This window comes from Camelus bactrianus, chromosome 9, assembly GCF_048773025.1.
Source record: "Camelus bactrianus isolate YW-2024 breed Bactrian camel chromosome 9, ASM4877302v1, whole genome shotgun sequence".
NCBI lineage: Eukaryota > Metazoa > Chordata > Mammalia > Artiodactyla > Camelidae > Camelus > Camelus bactrianus.
The window spans coordinates 66,492,302-66,510,932 of record NC_133547.1 but is presented as its reverse complement, the minus strand read 5'-3'; the positions used below and the strand labels follow the sequence as shown (position 1 = coordinate 66,510,932).

The window sequence follows — 18,631 nt, the reverse complement described above, 5'->3', positions numbered from 1 at the left end:
GGGCTTGCTTCCAAGTTTTATAGGTCATTTTCTAAACCAATGGCAGCCCCAGGCACGAGCTACAATGCGTGGAAGTCAAGTGGGGGTACAGGAGAACGCTGAAAATCTAGAGCTTGAAATCAGAGACTCACTTTGAATCTTGCTTCAAACACCTTGTGCAATAAATGTATCAATTCTGATCCTCCTCTGTCTCATCAGTAACAATGAGATGACATTAGTACCTATCTTGAAATATTGTGTGGAATAAATTACATTAAATTTGATAATGCATGCAAACCCAATTAGCACACGGGCAAGAACATAATACATGTTCAGTAAATGAGGTGGCTGTTGTTTATATTCTTGTTGCTTTTCTTCTTCCTGTTTATAACTTGTCAGAGAATTTGATTTAAAGGTGGGGAAGGCATTTTACCTTACTTCCCCCGAAACATAGCTCTGGCAATTGCAAAATGGAGACAGAAATTCTCTACACTATGGTTTAGTGCTCTGTCAAACCTACAGGACTGTAGAAACACAATGGCATTTTCCTTTTGCTGTTGTTGTTCTTCTTATTATTAACACAAGCACAGTGAGCTCGGGAATAGACCTGCTAACGGCCATCCCTTCTTTGTGCAGTGGGCCCTGAACCTTTCTATCTCAACATCTAATCTAGAACTAAATCTGGGCAAGAGGTTACCACAGCCTCAAGGCTCATTTCTGCAGGTATCACAATAGCACTGTGTTGGTTACACACTTGAGACAAAGTATGAGACTTGGAAATGGCATTAACTTTAGTCTTAAGTGACTCTCAATAACACCACCACCACCAACAACAACAACAACAAACAACCTACATCTGAGGTTCGAGTGTTCTTCCCACCACAAACGTAGACAGAAGGAACACAGGCTGGAAACCAAGCTGGCTTCCCTGCCTGGGTCATCACACATCTTCTCCACGAGCTGTGGCAAGCTTTTCTCTTTCTCTTTATTCACCCATTTCTCTCTTCTATATTCCTTTTGTCCCCACCACCCCTTGCCTTTCTGTCTAAACTATGTACTGAGTGGCTTTAGATGCCAAACACTCTGCTAGGCACCGGGATGCAAAATGAAGAAATCAGATGAGCCCCGTTCTTTCATGAACTATACATTCTAGCATGAAAACTGACAAGAATAAAGACAAGTCAATATACAAGATCATTATTGATGATGAGAAGCTCGAAGATAATAAACAGAACAAAGGGAAAACCTTTCCGCAGCCTTAAGCTTATACCTCAAACAAAAGGGTGCACTCTCCCCGAGACAGAGAGCTTGATGTGTTATGACAACAGGAAATAATCCCATAAAGTTGGAAAGTAGCAACCGAGGGGGCAGCAGAACTTATCAGTTCCAAAATCCAGAGTTCTGTTCTTAGCATTCTTATGAGGAGAAAACAAGACACATCAATGTATTCTTGTCTCCTGTGCTCCGGTTTCCTTTTCCTTATTGAAAACATAACAGCATTAAGGACTTGCTGACCCTAGTCAATGGGCAATCTTCTTTATAAAGATCATCCCACCAAATCATTCTCCAGACACCAGCTTGGTGTCCTACAGTTCAACTCCGTTCTGACACTGTCTACCCAGAGACAGCACCAGGTTCCGCAGGTTAAAGGTTCAGTCTTACAAGACTGCCCTCCCCCCCTGACACTTAAGGTGTCAGGCTAGTAGCAAGCCCAGGTTGTCACCTGTGTTGACTGACTGACTGACTGACTGACTGACTAAAGATCAGAGGTTCCCTTGACTCCCTTCTTGGACTTCAGATTCCAGTTGCAAGTCTAGGTTATTACCTGTTCTTCTGACCAACTGGCTATAAATCAGATGTTCCCAAGGCCCCTTCCTTGAGTTTAATTAATTTGCTAGAGTGGTTAACAACTCAGAGACACATTTTACTTGCTAGATTACTGGCTTACTGTAAAAAGATACGACTCAGGAATGGCCAGGTGGAAGAGAGACGTGGGGCAGAGTATGGGGAAAGGGCACGGAGGTTCCATACTTTCTCCAGGTGTCACTCTGCCCAAATCTCCACCTGTTCACCAATTCAGAAGCTTTCTGAACCCCATCCTTTGCAGGTTTCATGGAGGCTTCCTTAGAAGGGCAGGATTGATGAAATAATTGGCCACTGGCAAATGAGTCAAACTCCAGCCCTTCACCCCTACCCAGAGATCAGAGAGTGGGACTAAAAGTTCCAACCTTTTAATCACAAGGGTATTTCCCCTGGCAACCAGCCATCTTCCTTAGAGGCAGTCCAAAAGTCAACTAATTAACACATCTTTTGATCACCAGAAAGGGTATTTTCTTTCCATTTGCTTACAAAATAAAAAAATACAAATGCTCAATATCCTTTATACATTTTTCTTTATTTTTCTAATATAAAATATTTAAAAGTATTCTTAATCTGTTTCTGCATTTATACTCTCCTCCACTTACACACACACACACACACATACATTCATATCAGTCCCAATTTTTTTTTTAAGAGAGAAAAAAGACCTCAGAGATACACAAATTTAGATTCTTTGGAAACCACAAGCACTCTGCCTTCATTTGAACACACTCAGGTGTGGTTATGCAGGCACTGACAGTCTGTTCACATTTCACTCATACACACTGACGTTTCAGCTAAAGAACTTAGGCTGCCTCTTTACTGATTATTAAACTTTGCCTCTGTTTCCTTCCCCATCGTGTCTGCCTTAGTTAAAAACCTCAACTTCCCTCAACCAGTATTTTTTCAGCAACTACTATGCACATTCTTCAAGTATCATTTCTCTCTGTTAGATTTTCCACCATAGTACCAGAATAAACTTTCTAAAATATAAATCAAATATTTTTGTATCTGCCAAGTTGGAAATGATAAGGTTAAAATGAATAGATGTTGAGATAAACATCCATGCTGAGTAAAAATGTAAATATTAAAAACTGCTGATGACATTTAATTAAACAAATGGTGATATATATCAATGAGATTTAGAATCTCACAAACCCTCTGACTTAGTAGGACTTTTATTAGCCCTACTGTACTTCATGGTAAGTTATTCTTAAGATATAAATTATTTAAATGGCATATCATGCTTTCTTGTACTTACATTGAAAAAAAAAATCTATCTTCCAAAATGGATTGTGAGATACTTGTAGGCTGAGATTAGCCTTTGTGAATTCATCTCCTTGTATTTAATTTAGTACCTGGCACATAGTGAATGCTGAATGGATATCTGCTGGATTAATATCCATTGCTGGTCCAAAGGTACAAACTGATAGTTATAAAATAAGTAAGTCCTGAGGATATAATGTTCAGTCTGGTGACCATCATTAATAATACTGTGTTGTATATTTGAAAATTGCCAACAGAGTAGATCATAAAAGTTCTGTTTATAAAGAAAAATTGTAACTATGTGTGGTGTTGGATGTTAACTGGACTTACTGTGATAATCACTTCTCTACGTATATATATCTGTATATATATATTTAATCTTTGTTTTATACCTGAAACTAATGTTATGTGTCACATATATCTCAACATATTACACTATGAATAGTGAACCAAAAGATTCAAGTAACAAATAGTCAAGGAGCAAACGAGGAACTCTTTAACCCCACTTAAGCAATTAATACATTTCTGTTTTCCAGAGGTCACTGTACCATGACTACAGCCCATGAAAAGTGAAGCTCAAGGAAGTGTGACAGTGGCTTTGAAATCAAGGACTTGGGTGTGAGTCCCAACTCTCGTCCCAACTCTGATACTGTGACTTTGGCCAAGGAATGGGACATTTCTAGACTTTCTTTTCTATTAAAGTTCAGAGCTCACTGCTTTCTCTGCCACTTCCCCAGGGTCATCAAAGACTGCAAATGAGATGAAGTTTATGACAGACTTCCTTCTTAACTGAAGAAGAATATGTAATTATGTCCCTAATTAATATATTTTACAAGAGTTCTTTCCTGTTGCCAAATCTAAATTCAATTTTAAGCCATGACCTATTTATGTATAAATGTACTTTTTTTCACTTTTAAATGCATGAGGGTTTTACTCTTTGAATTAAAATAAAGCAAAGAGAAGCTTTAAATTTTTAATTTAATTAATAATTGACTTAATGGTAAGACATGGGAATTTATCTCAATAATGCTGAAAACTCATGAATCAAAGAAATGATATGTGTATATCCCCACATATTGAATTTTTCTACTTGAAAATTTGCAGACAAAAACCACCAGATGCAGAAGAAAAATACACAGAAAAATGATATTATTTATAGCAATTTTTAAATGTGCTACAAAAACCCCCCACAGGATTATAAAAAGTCTAACAAAATGGCTTTCCTCTCTTAACTATTGTTAAAAATAAACAATAAAAGATATGTCTTCATTTATAAAAATTATTACTTTATAAAGTTATTTTCCAAATCAGTAAAAAAAAAAAAAAAAAAAAAAGCAACTTTGTTGGTTTTATTTTTTAAATAACTTATTTTTTGTTTGCTAAAATCTGTAACACTGGACTCAGGATACTGGCTGGGTTTAATATTGGCAAAAATAATAATGTGTTCATAAGAGCCCTAGTGGGTAGACATCAGCTTCCTGTTTTACAAATAAGGGGGTTAATACCAAATGAAGCAACATCCATACATGGAATATGTCGTGTTCTATACGTTTAATATTTATTGCTTCATCTAAGGATCATCATGAGGCTACGAGGAGGGTTCCTCACCCACTTCATAGATGTGGGACTTGAAACTCAGAAAGATTTATAAACGTTACTTGTCAAGCATCACACAACCAATAAGTAACTGTATTTATTCTTAAATCTATTTAAGGCGGCCTCATGTATAAGCGCATTTCCCCCCACAGGGATGAACAAGGATGCCAGGCCATCTGTTAAACAGGTGATATTCTATAAAGGTGCTGCAATTCATTTTAATATGTACCAGAATGACTGCTGGGCTTGCCATGTCCCCCACACTGCACAGGAATAACACACTCAAATATTATTGACGCAGGCATCAGAGCACTTAACCATAGCATTTCATAATCCAAGTCCCAGGAAAAGTGTCTCCCTGAAGCAATGACATGCTGAATAGAATCCAAAATTTAGGCCACAAACCTGTTTCGGGCTCAATGGAAAAATAAGGTTGACCTTCCAAGATACTATAAACCAACTTTGCACTGTTTCCATAAACTGGGTCATCAGCGTCGGTAGCTGTTACGTTAGTGACAGACGTACCTAAATAAAAAAAAAAAAAAGAGAGAGAGAGAGAGAAAGAGAGAAAATAATAATTAACACATTATTCTTTGCCAAGAGCTAAAATTTGTCAAGCATATTATACAGAAATCCATGTGCTAGAATAAGAAGGAAAAGAAATCTCTTTAAAAAGTAGGAGTTAAACTATCACAACTTCAACAATACACAAGCCTTTTAAAAGAAAGAGCACTGCTAGGTTGGGGTACTATATAAAGACAGCCCCTTTACAATCAGTTTTATTGAAGATGGCTTTGTAGTTTCTGTTTTCTAAGATACCTATCATGTGGGCTTAGAAAATATGAAAAGGAAACATATCAAAGAAATATGAAACATAAGGTTAACAATATGATAGATACAACACGCAGCATTTAAGTTTTGCAAAAGCACAACTGAATATACCTGTTAAAATCGGCTGCTGAGAAAAGCTGTACAGAAACATCAAAGGAGTGCTTTATCCCACTTTATTTAATTCCTCAGAATATAAAATTATACTGGAACTACCAATTAATCAGCACGTTTAGGTAACTGGGCCTGTGGATAATAGACTCAAAACCTTTATTTTCCCCCAGATTAATTTTCTATTTTTATTCACTCATTTATTTAGCAATTGAGCACATATAGCTTGCTTACTACAAATTATATATCCTAAGACAAAATCTACACTCAAGAAGCTTACAGTTTGGTGGTGGGAAGGGAAAGGAGGAGAGAGACAAATAAATGTAGAAATTCAACTGAATGCAATTGCCCCGCGTCTTTGGAACCCCCACTCAGTCCAGCACAAACCGGGTATGGTCAGTGACAGCTTTCTGAGACATTGCATTTGAGTGAAATTATGAAAGACAGGTGGAGTTTAACCAGGAGAAGAAGGGCAGGGATGGAATTCTAAGCAAAAATAAAATAAAAATTCTAAGCAAAAAAGCCAAATAGTCCAAGAGACTGTGGGAAATTCTGGGAACTGCTGAAAGCGGGGAGAAACTGGAGAAGTCTGGTGTGGTAACAAGAATCACGTTCTACGAGGGCAGTTTCAGTGTCTTCCTCACCCAGTCAGTGTTGGATGAATAAGGATTATCAAACACATATTTGATAATAGAATGAATGGACAAATGAATAAATTATCTGGTGATTTAATGAGGAATGGTAAGTAGGTATCACAAATGAGTTTCCTAAAAGTAGATTCAAAGGTGAAGATTTCTTGAATTTTTACTGAGAAGTCTCTTTGATTAATATCTGAGAGAAAGGACAAGTTAGGGCAGAAGGAGCACTTGGGCTATGAGTCAGCTACAGCGAAGACCTCAGAAGACTGCTCTCCAGAGCTGGGATGGTCACTGAGGAAACCCACCTAGGACTTTATAGCCCAGTAATGGCCAGTGACTGGCTGTGGGAACCCCCTGAGATGGAAGGCTTGGCCTTGGACCAGGGAGCTCTCTTCCACTGAGGGACCATCAGCCCTGAGCTGTCAAAAACCATCACCAGTAGCTGAAAAAAAATTTGAGGATGGGTATGAGCATTATATCCCTCTGTTTGCTGAAACAAGGTAGAGCTTTGTAAGATCTTGCCAATCAAAATCTTTTTGAAGTGTTTTGAATTATGGTCACTGCACAGGGCAATGTAACAATAATATTTGTCAAGCAGTTGATCATCCCATAAAATCTGAATTTTTACTCAGAATGATGATTCAGAGGTTCTACGAAGATCTACAGTTAGAACTAAAAAAATGCTCTGAATGTCGGTTGTGTAATACATTCCACCAGACACTGGGAACAATATCAAAAAAATAAATAAATTAAGACTCACTTTCGCAAGTAACTCATCAACTAGATGGTGAAATGAGCACATGAAAGCACAATATTTGTAGTCATTTGAACATTGTGTGGGATGGAGAAGAATTGGAGGAAAAACATTCCAGGTGAGAGGAGGACAGTAAGATAAAAGTGACTAGACTTTTTTTTCAGGAGGAGAGATGTCTAGAGAAGCCAGTTATTAAAGCTGAGGCTAAAGATAAAGCTGAGAACAAAACAGAAGGGGCATTTGAATGTCAAGATGAGGAGCGTTGACTTCATCCTGTAAGAAAGAGAAGCTATTTCAGTGAGAGACCAACCCTATGTTGGGGGTCCCTCCGTTAGTGCCCCCAGATTCATCTGGAGGCAGAGACACAGAAAATTAAGAGATCAGACTAGTTACGACATTTACAGCAACAGTCCAGTTAAGAGGTGCTAAAATATTGACACTGGGCAATGAAAATGAATATGGTTTCTCAATGCTGATTTTCTACTTTTGGTCCTCGTACTAACTTTATATAAAATGTTCAGCTGAGGGTAAGCTGAGTGAGGAGGGTACAGGAACTACTTCTGCCACTTTTCTCTAAGTCTAACATTAGTTCAGAAGACATAAAAAAATGAATCGCAAGAAAAAGACCCAAGAGCTACTGAGAGGACTAACAGAGTTCAGAGACTGATCGGACAGGCTGAACTCTGCCCTGAAGAAGACCACGCAGCAACTTTCTGTTTTCCTTTATTTTGTTGTGTTATGTATTTCCTTTGATTTTTTTTTTTTTTTGGAGAAATCTTTTCACACATTATGAAATAACAAAACCATTAGAAAAATAAAGTCAAGATCTATACTCTGTACCATGCCAAGTTAATGAGGGTGAGCATTCAGTATTAGTCTCTGGTTAGGCTGGAAAAAAAAAAAAGTGAACAGAGTCAAAAATTTCTGTCATCAACAAAATTACCTTCTAGTGGCAGACTCTTAAGTTAAGAAATGTCTTCATAGAGTAAATAAATAAATAAATCTAGACAGTACCTGGATGATGACAGGAGCCCTGTGTACATTAGCGGAGTGTATGTACTTGGGCAGCGTCGTGTGGGGTTAATAGTTTCCCAGGTGGAATAGCTCCACGTGGGCTGTTCTGAAACAAGTACCACTGTCTCTTTGAACAAATCATTTAACTTAGCCTCGGATTTCAAGTCCACAGTGAATATTACTGTGTCACTGTGAGGGTCAAACAAAATAATACACGTAGGAGCATGCTAAACCTCTGCTCGTGTATTAGAATCTAGCTTAGAAAAATATTTAGATCCCTGGGGTCCCTTTCAGATCTGTGGGATGGCAATACAGGGATGAGGGTGCATTACTTTTAAAAATCTCCTCAGCCAGTTCTGATGTAAAGCCACAGTTCAGAACATCTGTAATGGGCACCAGACTTTTTTTTTTTTTTTTTAATTTAACTTCACTCTTCTCCATAGAACCATTCATTTCTATCTTCATTACTTTGAATAACCTTTGCTCAGGTTTGTTCATCAAAATGAAGAAATTTTAAAATCCTTCCTGCTAGATAAATAGACATGGAGACCATCCTTCGTTAACTAGAAGTTGGGGATAGTTCCTTCGGAATGTACTGTTACAAGACGGATGATCATATCTACTGTCATGGGTTGGTATAAGTTGAGAAAATTATTATGAGAGGACTCCCATTACATTGCCAAACACTGAGGTAAGAGTAGGGACCTGTGATTTCCATCATTTACGTGCTCTTTGATTCAGTTTTTTCATATGCAAAAACAGTAATTTTTATTCTTCAAACCTCAAAGTTTTCTGTGAGGATCCAATGAGATAATTTTCAATATAGAATAGTGGCTGAGAAGATAAACTTGGAGTCAAACTGAATGAAACCAGAACACTTGTTTTATATTCCATCCCCAACGTTTACTAGTTCTGTGTCCCTGGCCAAGTAATAAAATTTTTCTCAGCTTTGGTTCCTTAATCTGTAAAAACGGAAGGTGATAGTAATTGTTATATCCTAGGCTTGTTGAGATAATTAAATACAATTTATTACAATTAAATACAATTTATGCAAAGAGTATAAAAGAGTTATTTAGATAATACTTCTGAGAGTTTATTGTCACTATTGTCATATGTACATCATGCATGTGTGTGTATATATATATACACACACATGTGTGAGAGGCTGAATAATAACCTAGTCTTTTACAATTTTAAGTGGTGGTGGATGTTATAACTTATAATTGGGCGTAGTTTTGCCTAGTCGTTTTAATAGTAGCTTATTTCCTTCAATTTGGAAGAGGAAACACCAAACGGCATCCCCAAATGTAACAATATGTTCACGTCCTTAACAAGAAAGTGACTGACAAAAGAAATCACACACACAATCTCACATTCTGCTCATTCAATCAATTTCATGTCGGTTTCCTCCGTGGTATAAAATTGCTGTGGGCTCAAAAACACAACACTGTTTTGATGTAGCAAGCACAAAACTAGGCACTGGGCACATCCTCAGTACAAGTTTCTCAATGTTATTAGAATGAACGGCTCTCATATTTGCATGACGTCTCTCCCAGTCCATGCAAATCTCCCACGCCTGCCAAGATGAACCACTGGGCTGGGGGCTGTAACAAAGCTAAGACAAGCTTTCACCCACATCCTCATCCAGGATATTTCTGCCAGATATCTGGCTTCCCAGGAAATCCGCATCCTTCAGCTTCAGACACCTGGAAATGAAAAGGCAGCACTACTTTCCATCAAGAATGATATTTCTCCTAATAGTGATTCAAGACTGTTGATGCACCTGTACACTGGAATAGATGTGTGCGAAGGTTCTGTGGATGCATTTGTCAAGTGATTACCCACAGGGAGGGAAAATGAATGCTTTGAGGTTAATCTTGCAGCAGAAAAGATTTCTAGTCAAGCTGTGGTGTAGGCTTCTCCGTGGAAATGCATGCAGAATGCAGACCACGGAGGCAAATTGAAAAGTGTAAACCTTGCAGGATAATGTTTCTTCAAAGCGGCAAGTGTTGGTATGTGATAAATAGAACCCTGAGTAATACCCAGGAAATATAACAACAGGATTCTCTGTCTGTGTTTTCATTTGGAGCCGTTTTTGTCCCTTTGTAGAGGATACAAGAGACTCATTTAGCTAGAGACTATAAATTTGACACCGTGCCATTTCTCCAAGAAAGCCCCTATTATGATCCAACTTGATGCTGATCCTAATTATAATAATATAGCTGTTGTATTTCCAGCTGTTGTCAACAAAAATGATCCCTGTCACCACAATTCAGCCTGCTAGTATCAAGTCAAGTGTGCACACGTCAATTCCAAGGTGGATTCTGCTTTTAATAAACCCATTTTTCTCCATTTAGCTTCTTGGTAAAGTGCGATTTGCCAAAGTGTTGCTTGGGTTTTGATTAACCGAGGGCTCCCAGTATCATTCGCCTCTTGCCACACCTGAAAGTTTCCCATTAGCAGCAGAACCTACACATCTCCCCCCTATAATGACAACAAACACTACAAGCAAAATTAACCATCAGGTTAGAGGTTCCAGTTTGCTGACAAACTAAGATGAAAGGCCTTCGGGAAAATAAGATGTTGGGGTTTGGGTGGTGCAGCTCTGTTAGCTGGGCTCTACTTTTTTTATGAGCAAGTCAGCACACCAATTCTGCACATTATTCAGAAAGAAAAATGCTGGTGCTGACACGCTGAGCAGAAAAACAAACGTTTGGTGCGGCGTGAAAATGTGCACGCTGGAAATGCTGAAACTCTTATGATGAGAAGAACACAAACCCCATTTGCAAAGAGTCATTTGCAATACATTTTCAGAGAATAAGCATTTCAATAGCAGGTGGGAAAATAAAGCAGCAGAACCTTTGCAAGAGCTGAAATTCACAAAGGTATGCATTCCCGTATTTCTACGATCATCGTCCAACTTCTGATTTGACCTTCTGTCTACCCTGTTCCAAGTTCAGTGAAGTAGAATTCCCAGACAGAATGTCTGGCATTATCAACTGAAAATATGTTACCTAAACATTCACACTTTCCAAAGATCATAGATCTAGCAGGTCACAGCAACCAATGTGATTCCTCCATTATTTTAATAAAACCAAACCCTCAACCCATGTTCCCTCATCCTCCTTATTAATTCCTGCAAGTAGCAGGCAACACAAGAGGTAACGGGGCCCAGGTGTTGCTATGACAACCTTTTTTGGTTGTTGTTGAATAGCAGGGCAATAGTTTCATAATACCTACATAACTTGTTGACATTTAAATTATCGCTTACTAGAATCTGAAACATCTGGCCCTGGACATTTTAAATGCGTCGTGTCAAATCCATTTTTATTTTTTCCAGTTTTTTCAAACCATGCTCTGGGATGCCTCTGTACATGACCGGCATATACTTTTAGAGGTTGTTTGTTGGATGGTTGGTTGGTTTGCTGTGTCCACCCCCTGGCCCAGTTGCAGCACAGCACAGGCCTAGTGTGCTTAAGGAAAAATCTGAGAAATAAATGCAAGCAGCCACTGCATTTTTCTTCACGTCTCTCTGATACCACAGGCTTCAACATTCATTTCTCCGGAAAGGCCTCAAGCAAATTCCCCTACTGGGAAAGATGGCCTCAATCCTACCAGGTTTTTTGTTTTTTTTTTTTTCCTTTTTGCTATTTAATTATAGAAGACACATGCCAAACATCCAAACCTCCAAGGGACGCACGCCTTAGGGGGTCTTTGGAAGAGGAGAAGGATTAAATATGGATCAGTAAAAATAACAGCTTGCTTTTTAACCTTATGTATGGAGAATTCTTCTCCAATCAAGTTCTGGGGGAAATAAACAGCGAGCTGTGCCATCCGATTGCTCACCTGGAAGCTGGAAGACAGATTTCCACTTCCTTCTAGAAACTTGCGCTCCAAACCACTGCTGGTTAACTGGGAGTCACGTCAGGGCTACTAGAAGATCTATCCTTTCTCTTTTGTTGACAGACTTGCAACTGAACAGGAGGCCGAGGCAGCGCCCGTTGGCCATTTCGCTCCAGAAGCCTTCTCTTTGAAGACACGCACCACACAATGCGATCCTAAACAGCCACTTCCTGTTCCATCTTCTTTTGCAAAGGCCTAACCATTGCTCACTGGGTGTTCTTCGCCTGTGCCAACTCTCAGCCTGTAGCAAAATGTCGCTGCCAGATTCTACATGCTCCAAATTGAATTTATTATGGGAACAGGGACAGATCCTTAACTGCAGTCTGGCGGATGGACAGCACTGAAATGGACCCTGTCATTTCTCTGGCTCTATGTTTTGGGACATAAACTGGGGAAATAAAATTCCGTTCCCATATTTCATTCTGGTGCATTTCGAGGTATAAACAGTTTTGTAACTTAATGAAACATCCATACCCACTTAACATTGTGTTTTTAAAATGAGCTTGAAAGTTTCTGGAACAATTAAAAACACTCCAGAAAATGCACTGGAGCATGCAGATGTCTTCCATCCACCCATACGTCATTCCAGCAAACATCTGTAATGTGCGTCGGGGGAGAGAAATGAACACTGTATGACAATGTGTAACTGTGAAACCTCAGCCATGTTTACTCTGCACAGGAGAAAAGTACCTTCTGCAGCCCATGCAACCGACGCCAGGACGGTGGCCTACCCACTGCTCTCGCAAACAGATACTGAGGACAATTGGAGGCCTGGTTATGAAAACTAATAAGCTGTCTGTTTTACAGTTTCACGCGCATAAATAAACCCTTTCAGAATTGGAATGACTCTTTTATAATACAAGGGGTGGGGGAGGAATGTGTTTTCTTTTCTTGGGCTGCCTACTCCTAGCAATCACATCTTTGCTGTTCTGTTACGTATGGAACAAAATCCTATAAATGCTTCAGAAGTAAACCAGCATCCTTTATGCTTTAGACTGACAGCTATTTCCACCCTGACCTTGCAAAATTATGCTACCAGTGGCACTGCAGGTGTCTCATGCAGTGTGTCAGGACTGCAGTAGAGGAAAGCTTCGTTTATTCTATTTTATTGTATGAATTCATTCACTCACTCACACAAAGGCTATTTGTATAGTGTGTTCTGTGTGCCAAGCTCAGAGTTAGATGAGGAGGTATAAGAATGTGCAGCAGAGTCAGAGTGTCTTGTCCCAACAGTATTTCAAGCTCATTACAGCAATGCTTCCACAGTATGAAGAAAACTCTGCAAACCTTTGTGAAGTTTATTTCTAGAAGGTGGTAGCATGATGCGGTGGAAAACACGTATATACTGCAATTACAATGTCAGAAGAATTTCTTCACATGATCTTATTATACTGAGAGGCAAGGAGACCACATTGTACGTCAATGACTTGACATTCTCACACAACAAGAGCATCTTTTCACATCTTTAAGGCTGACTTTCCTAATCTAAGAAATGGGAATGACACCAGCCACTTCATATTCTTAGTCTAAGGCTCCATCAGGGTCCCACAGTACCAATAAGTGCTCCCTGGGTGAGGGGACATGGCACAGAGCTGTCCCCTGTCCCCCCGGCTCTCTAGGGCATGCCACTACTGTATTTACATTTGACCAAGTGAGAATTTGGGGACCAAGATGCATGAGAAAAAATACATAACCATTACAGTGGCTGTTCATTTTTATTCTTTTAGAATAAGCTTAATTTTCTATCTAAAAGCCAGGACTTTCAAAAATTGCAGTTGGATGGTTGTGGCTGCTGCCATTTCTTTCTTTGTTCTTTCTTCCCTCCCCTCGAGCTTTATTGAGGTATAATTGACCCCAAAAATGCAATATATTTAAAGTGGTGTACAGTGTGATGATGGGGTATACGTATACATTGTGAAATGATTACCACAATCAAGTTAATGAACACATCCATCACATCACATAGCTACTTTTTCTTCTCCCCTAAATGTGAAATACAAAATGAGTAGCTCTCCGATCAAATTGCAAACCTGGCAACGTGAAAAGCCACTGAGCCATTATGCTTTTTGGGAAGGGAAAGTCCTAGACAAAACAGGCTTAATTAGGCAATCTTTAGAGCTATGGTTTCAAAGAGATTTATAAAACTAAGTATTCACTAAGCTCACCCCAAATATGCCAACCTGTAAGTGCTACCATCCACGATGTAGATGAAATGGAGGTAAATTGGGCTTATCTCTTATTTGGACCCTTTATTATTTCAACATTTTTTTTGAAGTATAGTCAGTTTACAATGTTGTGTCAATTTTGGGGGTACAGCTCAATTCTTCAGTTATACATGAACATACATAAATTCATTTTCATATTCTTTTTCACAATAAGCTTCTACAAGATATTGAATATATTTCCCTGTGCTATACAGTATAAACTTGTTTATCTACATATATACCAGTCAGTATCTGCAAATCTTGAACTCCCAGTTTATCTCTTCCCACCCCACTTCCCCCTGGCAACCACAAGTCTGTATTCTATGTCTGTGAGTCTGTTTCTGTTCTACATAAGTTGATTTGTCTTTTTTTTTTTTTTTTTAGATTCCACATGAATGATATTATATGGTATTTTTCTTTCTATTTCTGGCTTACTTCACTTAGAATAACATTCTCCAGGGCCATCCATGTTGCTGCAAATGGGATTATTTTATCATTTTTTATGGCTGAGTAGTATTCCATTGTATAAATATACCACAACTTCTTTATCCAGTCATCTGTTGATGGCCATATAGGTTGTTCAACATATTTTTATTGAGCTCCTATGATGGGTCATGCCTAGTTTTAGGTGCCTAAGAAACTTCATAGTTAGGAGATTCCTGCTTTCTTGAAGAGCAGACTAGTGGGAAGGCAGAAATTAAATAACTAACAGCAAATGAAGTGATAAAGTGCTGTAGGTAAAAGAAAAGTGCTGAATAATATAGGAGGGGCAGCTAAACAGCTAAAGCAAGGTTTCTGGGAGGGGGGGACATTGACATTGAGATTAGATTTGAGAAAAAGGATGACCTTGAGTCACTGTTCAGAGGTAGGCATGCAAATCAGGAAGAACCCCCATGAAAGAGGTTAATCAGGTTGGAGCTTATCTTAGGAAAATGGAAAGTTAGAAATGGGTCTTGAACAGCTCTTTTACACCAGTCATTGAGAGTTCTCTAATTTTCACAACTTTCTTTTCCCCCCTTACACTCTTATCTAGCAAGTACATTCCTATGATACTCTAACACATCCACCTAAATCACTCAGACCCAGATTCAAGAGTTAGTTGATTCCTAAGCTGAATCATTCCATCTTCTGAACTCTAAAAATACTTTGACTCTCTCTCGGGGCACCTTTTGCTTTTATATATAAATCACAGCACATACAGCTTTTTCCTTTCAGATTCAAAGCTTCTTGAAAACAATATTCTTTCTTATTTGCTCAACTATCCCCTCTAATCTTCCTCTCCAGAATTAACCCTTTCTACCCTAACATGGTTTCATTCCTTTGTTCATATCATAAGCATAGCTCTTTATTGTCCCAGTTGTACAAATGCTAAGAACAATGCTTGGTATAAAATATTTATTCATTTAATCTTTGCAACAAGGCTTCAAGCATCTGTGATGATTATCTCCTTTCAAATAGAAAGGGATAAATCCTGTATTCAAAACCAATTACAGAGGTTTCCAAACTGGCCCTCTTAACTATCACACAAACACGATACTGTTTCTGAACTTTACATCTTTAAGTGAAGAGAACATGGCCCAACATTTTTATTTTTTCCCTCTGGGATCCCAGAAAGTGCCTTGCATTTAAATAAGTGTTAAGTAAATAAATGAATGAATGACTGAATCAATGGTTATTTTCTTTAGGAAGACTTAATTCAGAAATTAATAACAGCAAGTTGATCCATTGATACTTTTAATTATGTGTTATTTCAATTGTTTTGTCTTATTTTCATATTTCAAATTCTTAGAGAAGAAACAGTAGGGATTTCTGTTCCTTTTAAAAGTGTAGTTATGATCTCGTCTTCCTAAAGAGAGGTCTGCTTTTCTGGCTGTAAACAAAAGCTAGTATGATATCAAACCACCCTACAAGGTACAGAAGAAGTGATGGACTGAAGACATTATTTGGTGGGGCTGAGAAGGTGGAAAGTGTCTTCACCAGGAGTTAAGGACCTCCCAGGGACTAGGAAGAAAGACAAAGATGGTAGGTTCCATGGGGATAGGTTTGAGCCTGTCTAGGCTAGGCAAGCCTGCACCAAGGATGGCTTCAGTCACATCCATGAAGGCTGATCAGTAAGAGCCCAAGTCTGTAAATTAGATGTCAGAGCCAAACTTATCATGGAGCAAATGGACAGACACAAGGCTACCTTCCACCCAGAGCAAACACAGATCTAGCAGAGCACAGCTAGGACTACGAGAGTCCAGGAGAGCACATGTCAACAAAATCAATTGACAGGAAAGGGTGGTAGCAATGGCCAAGGATGAGTTGGTGATGGTGGGTGCAGAGGAGCTGGACTCTCTTTCCCTGCTGGTAGAGCTTGAAGTCTGTTGGACTTTTTTATGTTATCAGTAAATCCCTCTGGATTTTTCTGATCCAGAAGAATAAGTACTTTCTGCCTATCTTGCTAGTCTGTGCTTAAGGAAATTCTACTTAAATTGGTGAAAATAAGTGAAGATATGTGTTCCTGAACCTGACCCACTCCTTGCTAGATGTTCCATTAACATCACATAGGGAAGCTCCTTAATCCCTATAAAAAAAATCACAAGCAGGGTACCGTGGACTATTTTTTTGTGTCCCCTGCCCCAATTCATATGTTGCATTTCTAACCCTTAATGGGATAGTATTCGGAGATGGGACATTTGGGAGGTAATTAGTTCATGAGGGTAAAACCATCACAGTGGGATTAGTGCCTTTATAAGAAGAGGAAAAAGACAGCTTGCTGCTTCTCTCTCTGCTCCCTGCTTCGTGAGGACACAGCAGGAAGGCAGACTTCTGCAAACCAGGAAGCAGGTTCTCACCAGACACCAGACCTGCCAGCATCTTGATCTTGGATTTCCCAGCCTCCAGAATTATGAGAAATAAACGTTTGGTGTTTCAGCCACCCAGTCTATTGCAATTTTTCATAACAGTCTGAACTGACTAAGACACAGACTGCCACCATCTTTTACTACCAAGGTCTACGTTATAATTTAAGAAGCTGGCATTCAAGTCCAACTCCATCTGATCCAAAGCCAACATTATTCTATTCAAAAGAAAAAAAAAAAGAGGCATACAGTATTTGTATTTTGGTATTTGTATATTTTAAAGTAAATTTTACTTATCATAAAAGCAGGGTCTTTCAGTCTGGAAAGAGAGAAATATCACTTGGTCCTAATCCCAATTCTGGTTGGGACAGGGACACTGATACCATTAATTATTTCCAACTGTGTCATACTATGCAAGGTCCTTTATCTTCTGTTACTCATTCTAATACTCCAAATATACCTATGAAGCTGCAAATGTTGTCTCCATTTTAGATGGGAAAACAAGCTCAAAGAACCTAAACAAATGTATTAAGACATAGACTCAGTAAGTAGAGAAATACTATTCTGTTTCATTTTCCTCTCAGAGTTCAACTCTGGAGTTCCAGCACCTGACTTTAAATAGCCACATGTCTGAAACTTAACCGTGGAACTAAGGAATTCACACATATATAATCCTTACAAATAACTAACAGCATGAGGGCTATTCTTAGAAAAGTAGCCTTGGCAAAGAGACCTCACCTCAAATAAAACTGATCATTGGATTTAAAAATCAAGTCAATCCACATCAATTTCCAACCCCATCTTTAGCACCTCTTATCAGCTCATTTCTGAGTACAGAGATTCCTGGATGCCAGTTACTAGCCTGCTTTCTTTCTCCCGGTTCATCCTGAGAGATGAGGGAGAGGAAAGGGGCCTCTACAGCTGTACAAGAAGAAGTCAAATGTGGCCATACAGAACAATCAGGGCATGGAACAAAAGTACTAGAAGAATATGGTGAGATCTTGGCACCTGCTTGCTTGGAGAGAGTTGGGAAAAAATATATGTTGGAAACTCTACCTGCCTGATTTAAAATCTTGGAAAAAACCAGAAGAATACATGAAAGCCTAGGCATTAGGCTTACAAAAAACGATCGAGGATCTGCCAACAGCTCGAGGGATTTTTTCAAACTAGGAGCGTGGAAACTGACAAAGAGAGAGAGAGGATGAGGTAGAGAGAATAAGACTGATTATGCTTTTAGCCCTGAAGATGTACTGACGAATCTGACATGGACTAGACCTTTAAGTAGCTTAACAGGAAAACAGAATTAATATTTCATCTCCATCTTTTCTTTTGTTTCTCTTTGCATCCATCTTTCTCTTTACTGTCCTTTCCTTAGTCCCTTCTTTTCCTTCTACAGGTGTTTACTGATGGCTGTACACCATCAAACCGTGGTTGGCCTTGGGGTATCAAAAAGGAATATGGGTCCTTCCTGAACTTTGGGGGGTTCACAGCCTAACAGGGGGAGAGGCGTGGAAAGAAACGTCACTGCATAGGCTGTAACTTAGGGTACGTTCAAGGTGACTGTACAGAGGAGACTGACTCCAAGTCTTATTGCTGAAAAGTAAGTAAGGAAAAGATGGAGCACAGGCTGGAGGT

The 18,631-nt window shown here is 39.0% G+C and overlaps 1 protein-coding gene across 1 annotated transcript in view; it reads right to left on the bottom strand.

Annotated features, from left to right (window-relative positions):
- The window catches only part of CDH8 (cadherin 8), a 314,446-nt gene that overhangs the window by 161,794 nt on the left and 134,021 nt on the right, over positions 1–18,631 (bottom strand). Inside the window, exon 4 of the mRNA XM_010967244.3 lies at positions 5,107–5,226. Coding sequence (XP_010965546.2) covers positions 5,107–5,226 — 120 coding nt within the window. The remainder of the gene's footprint in view (positions 1–5,106; positions 5,227–18,631) is intronic.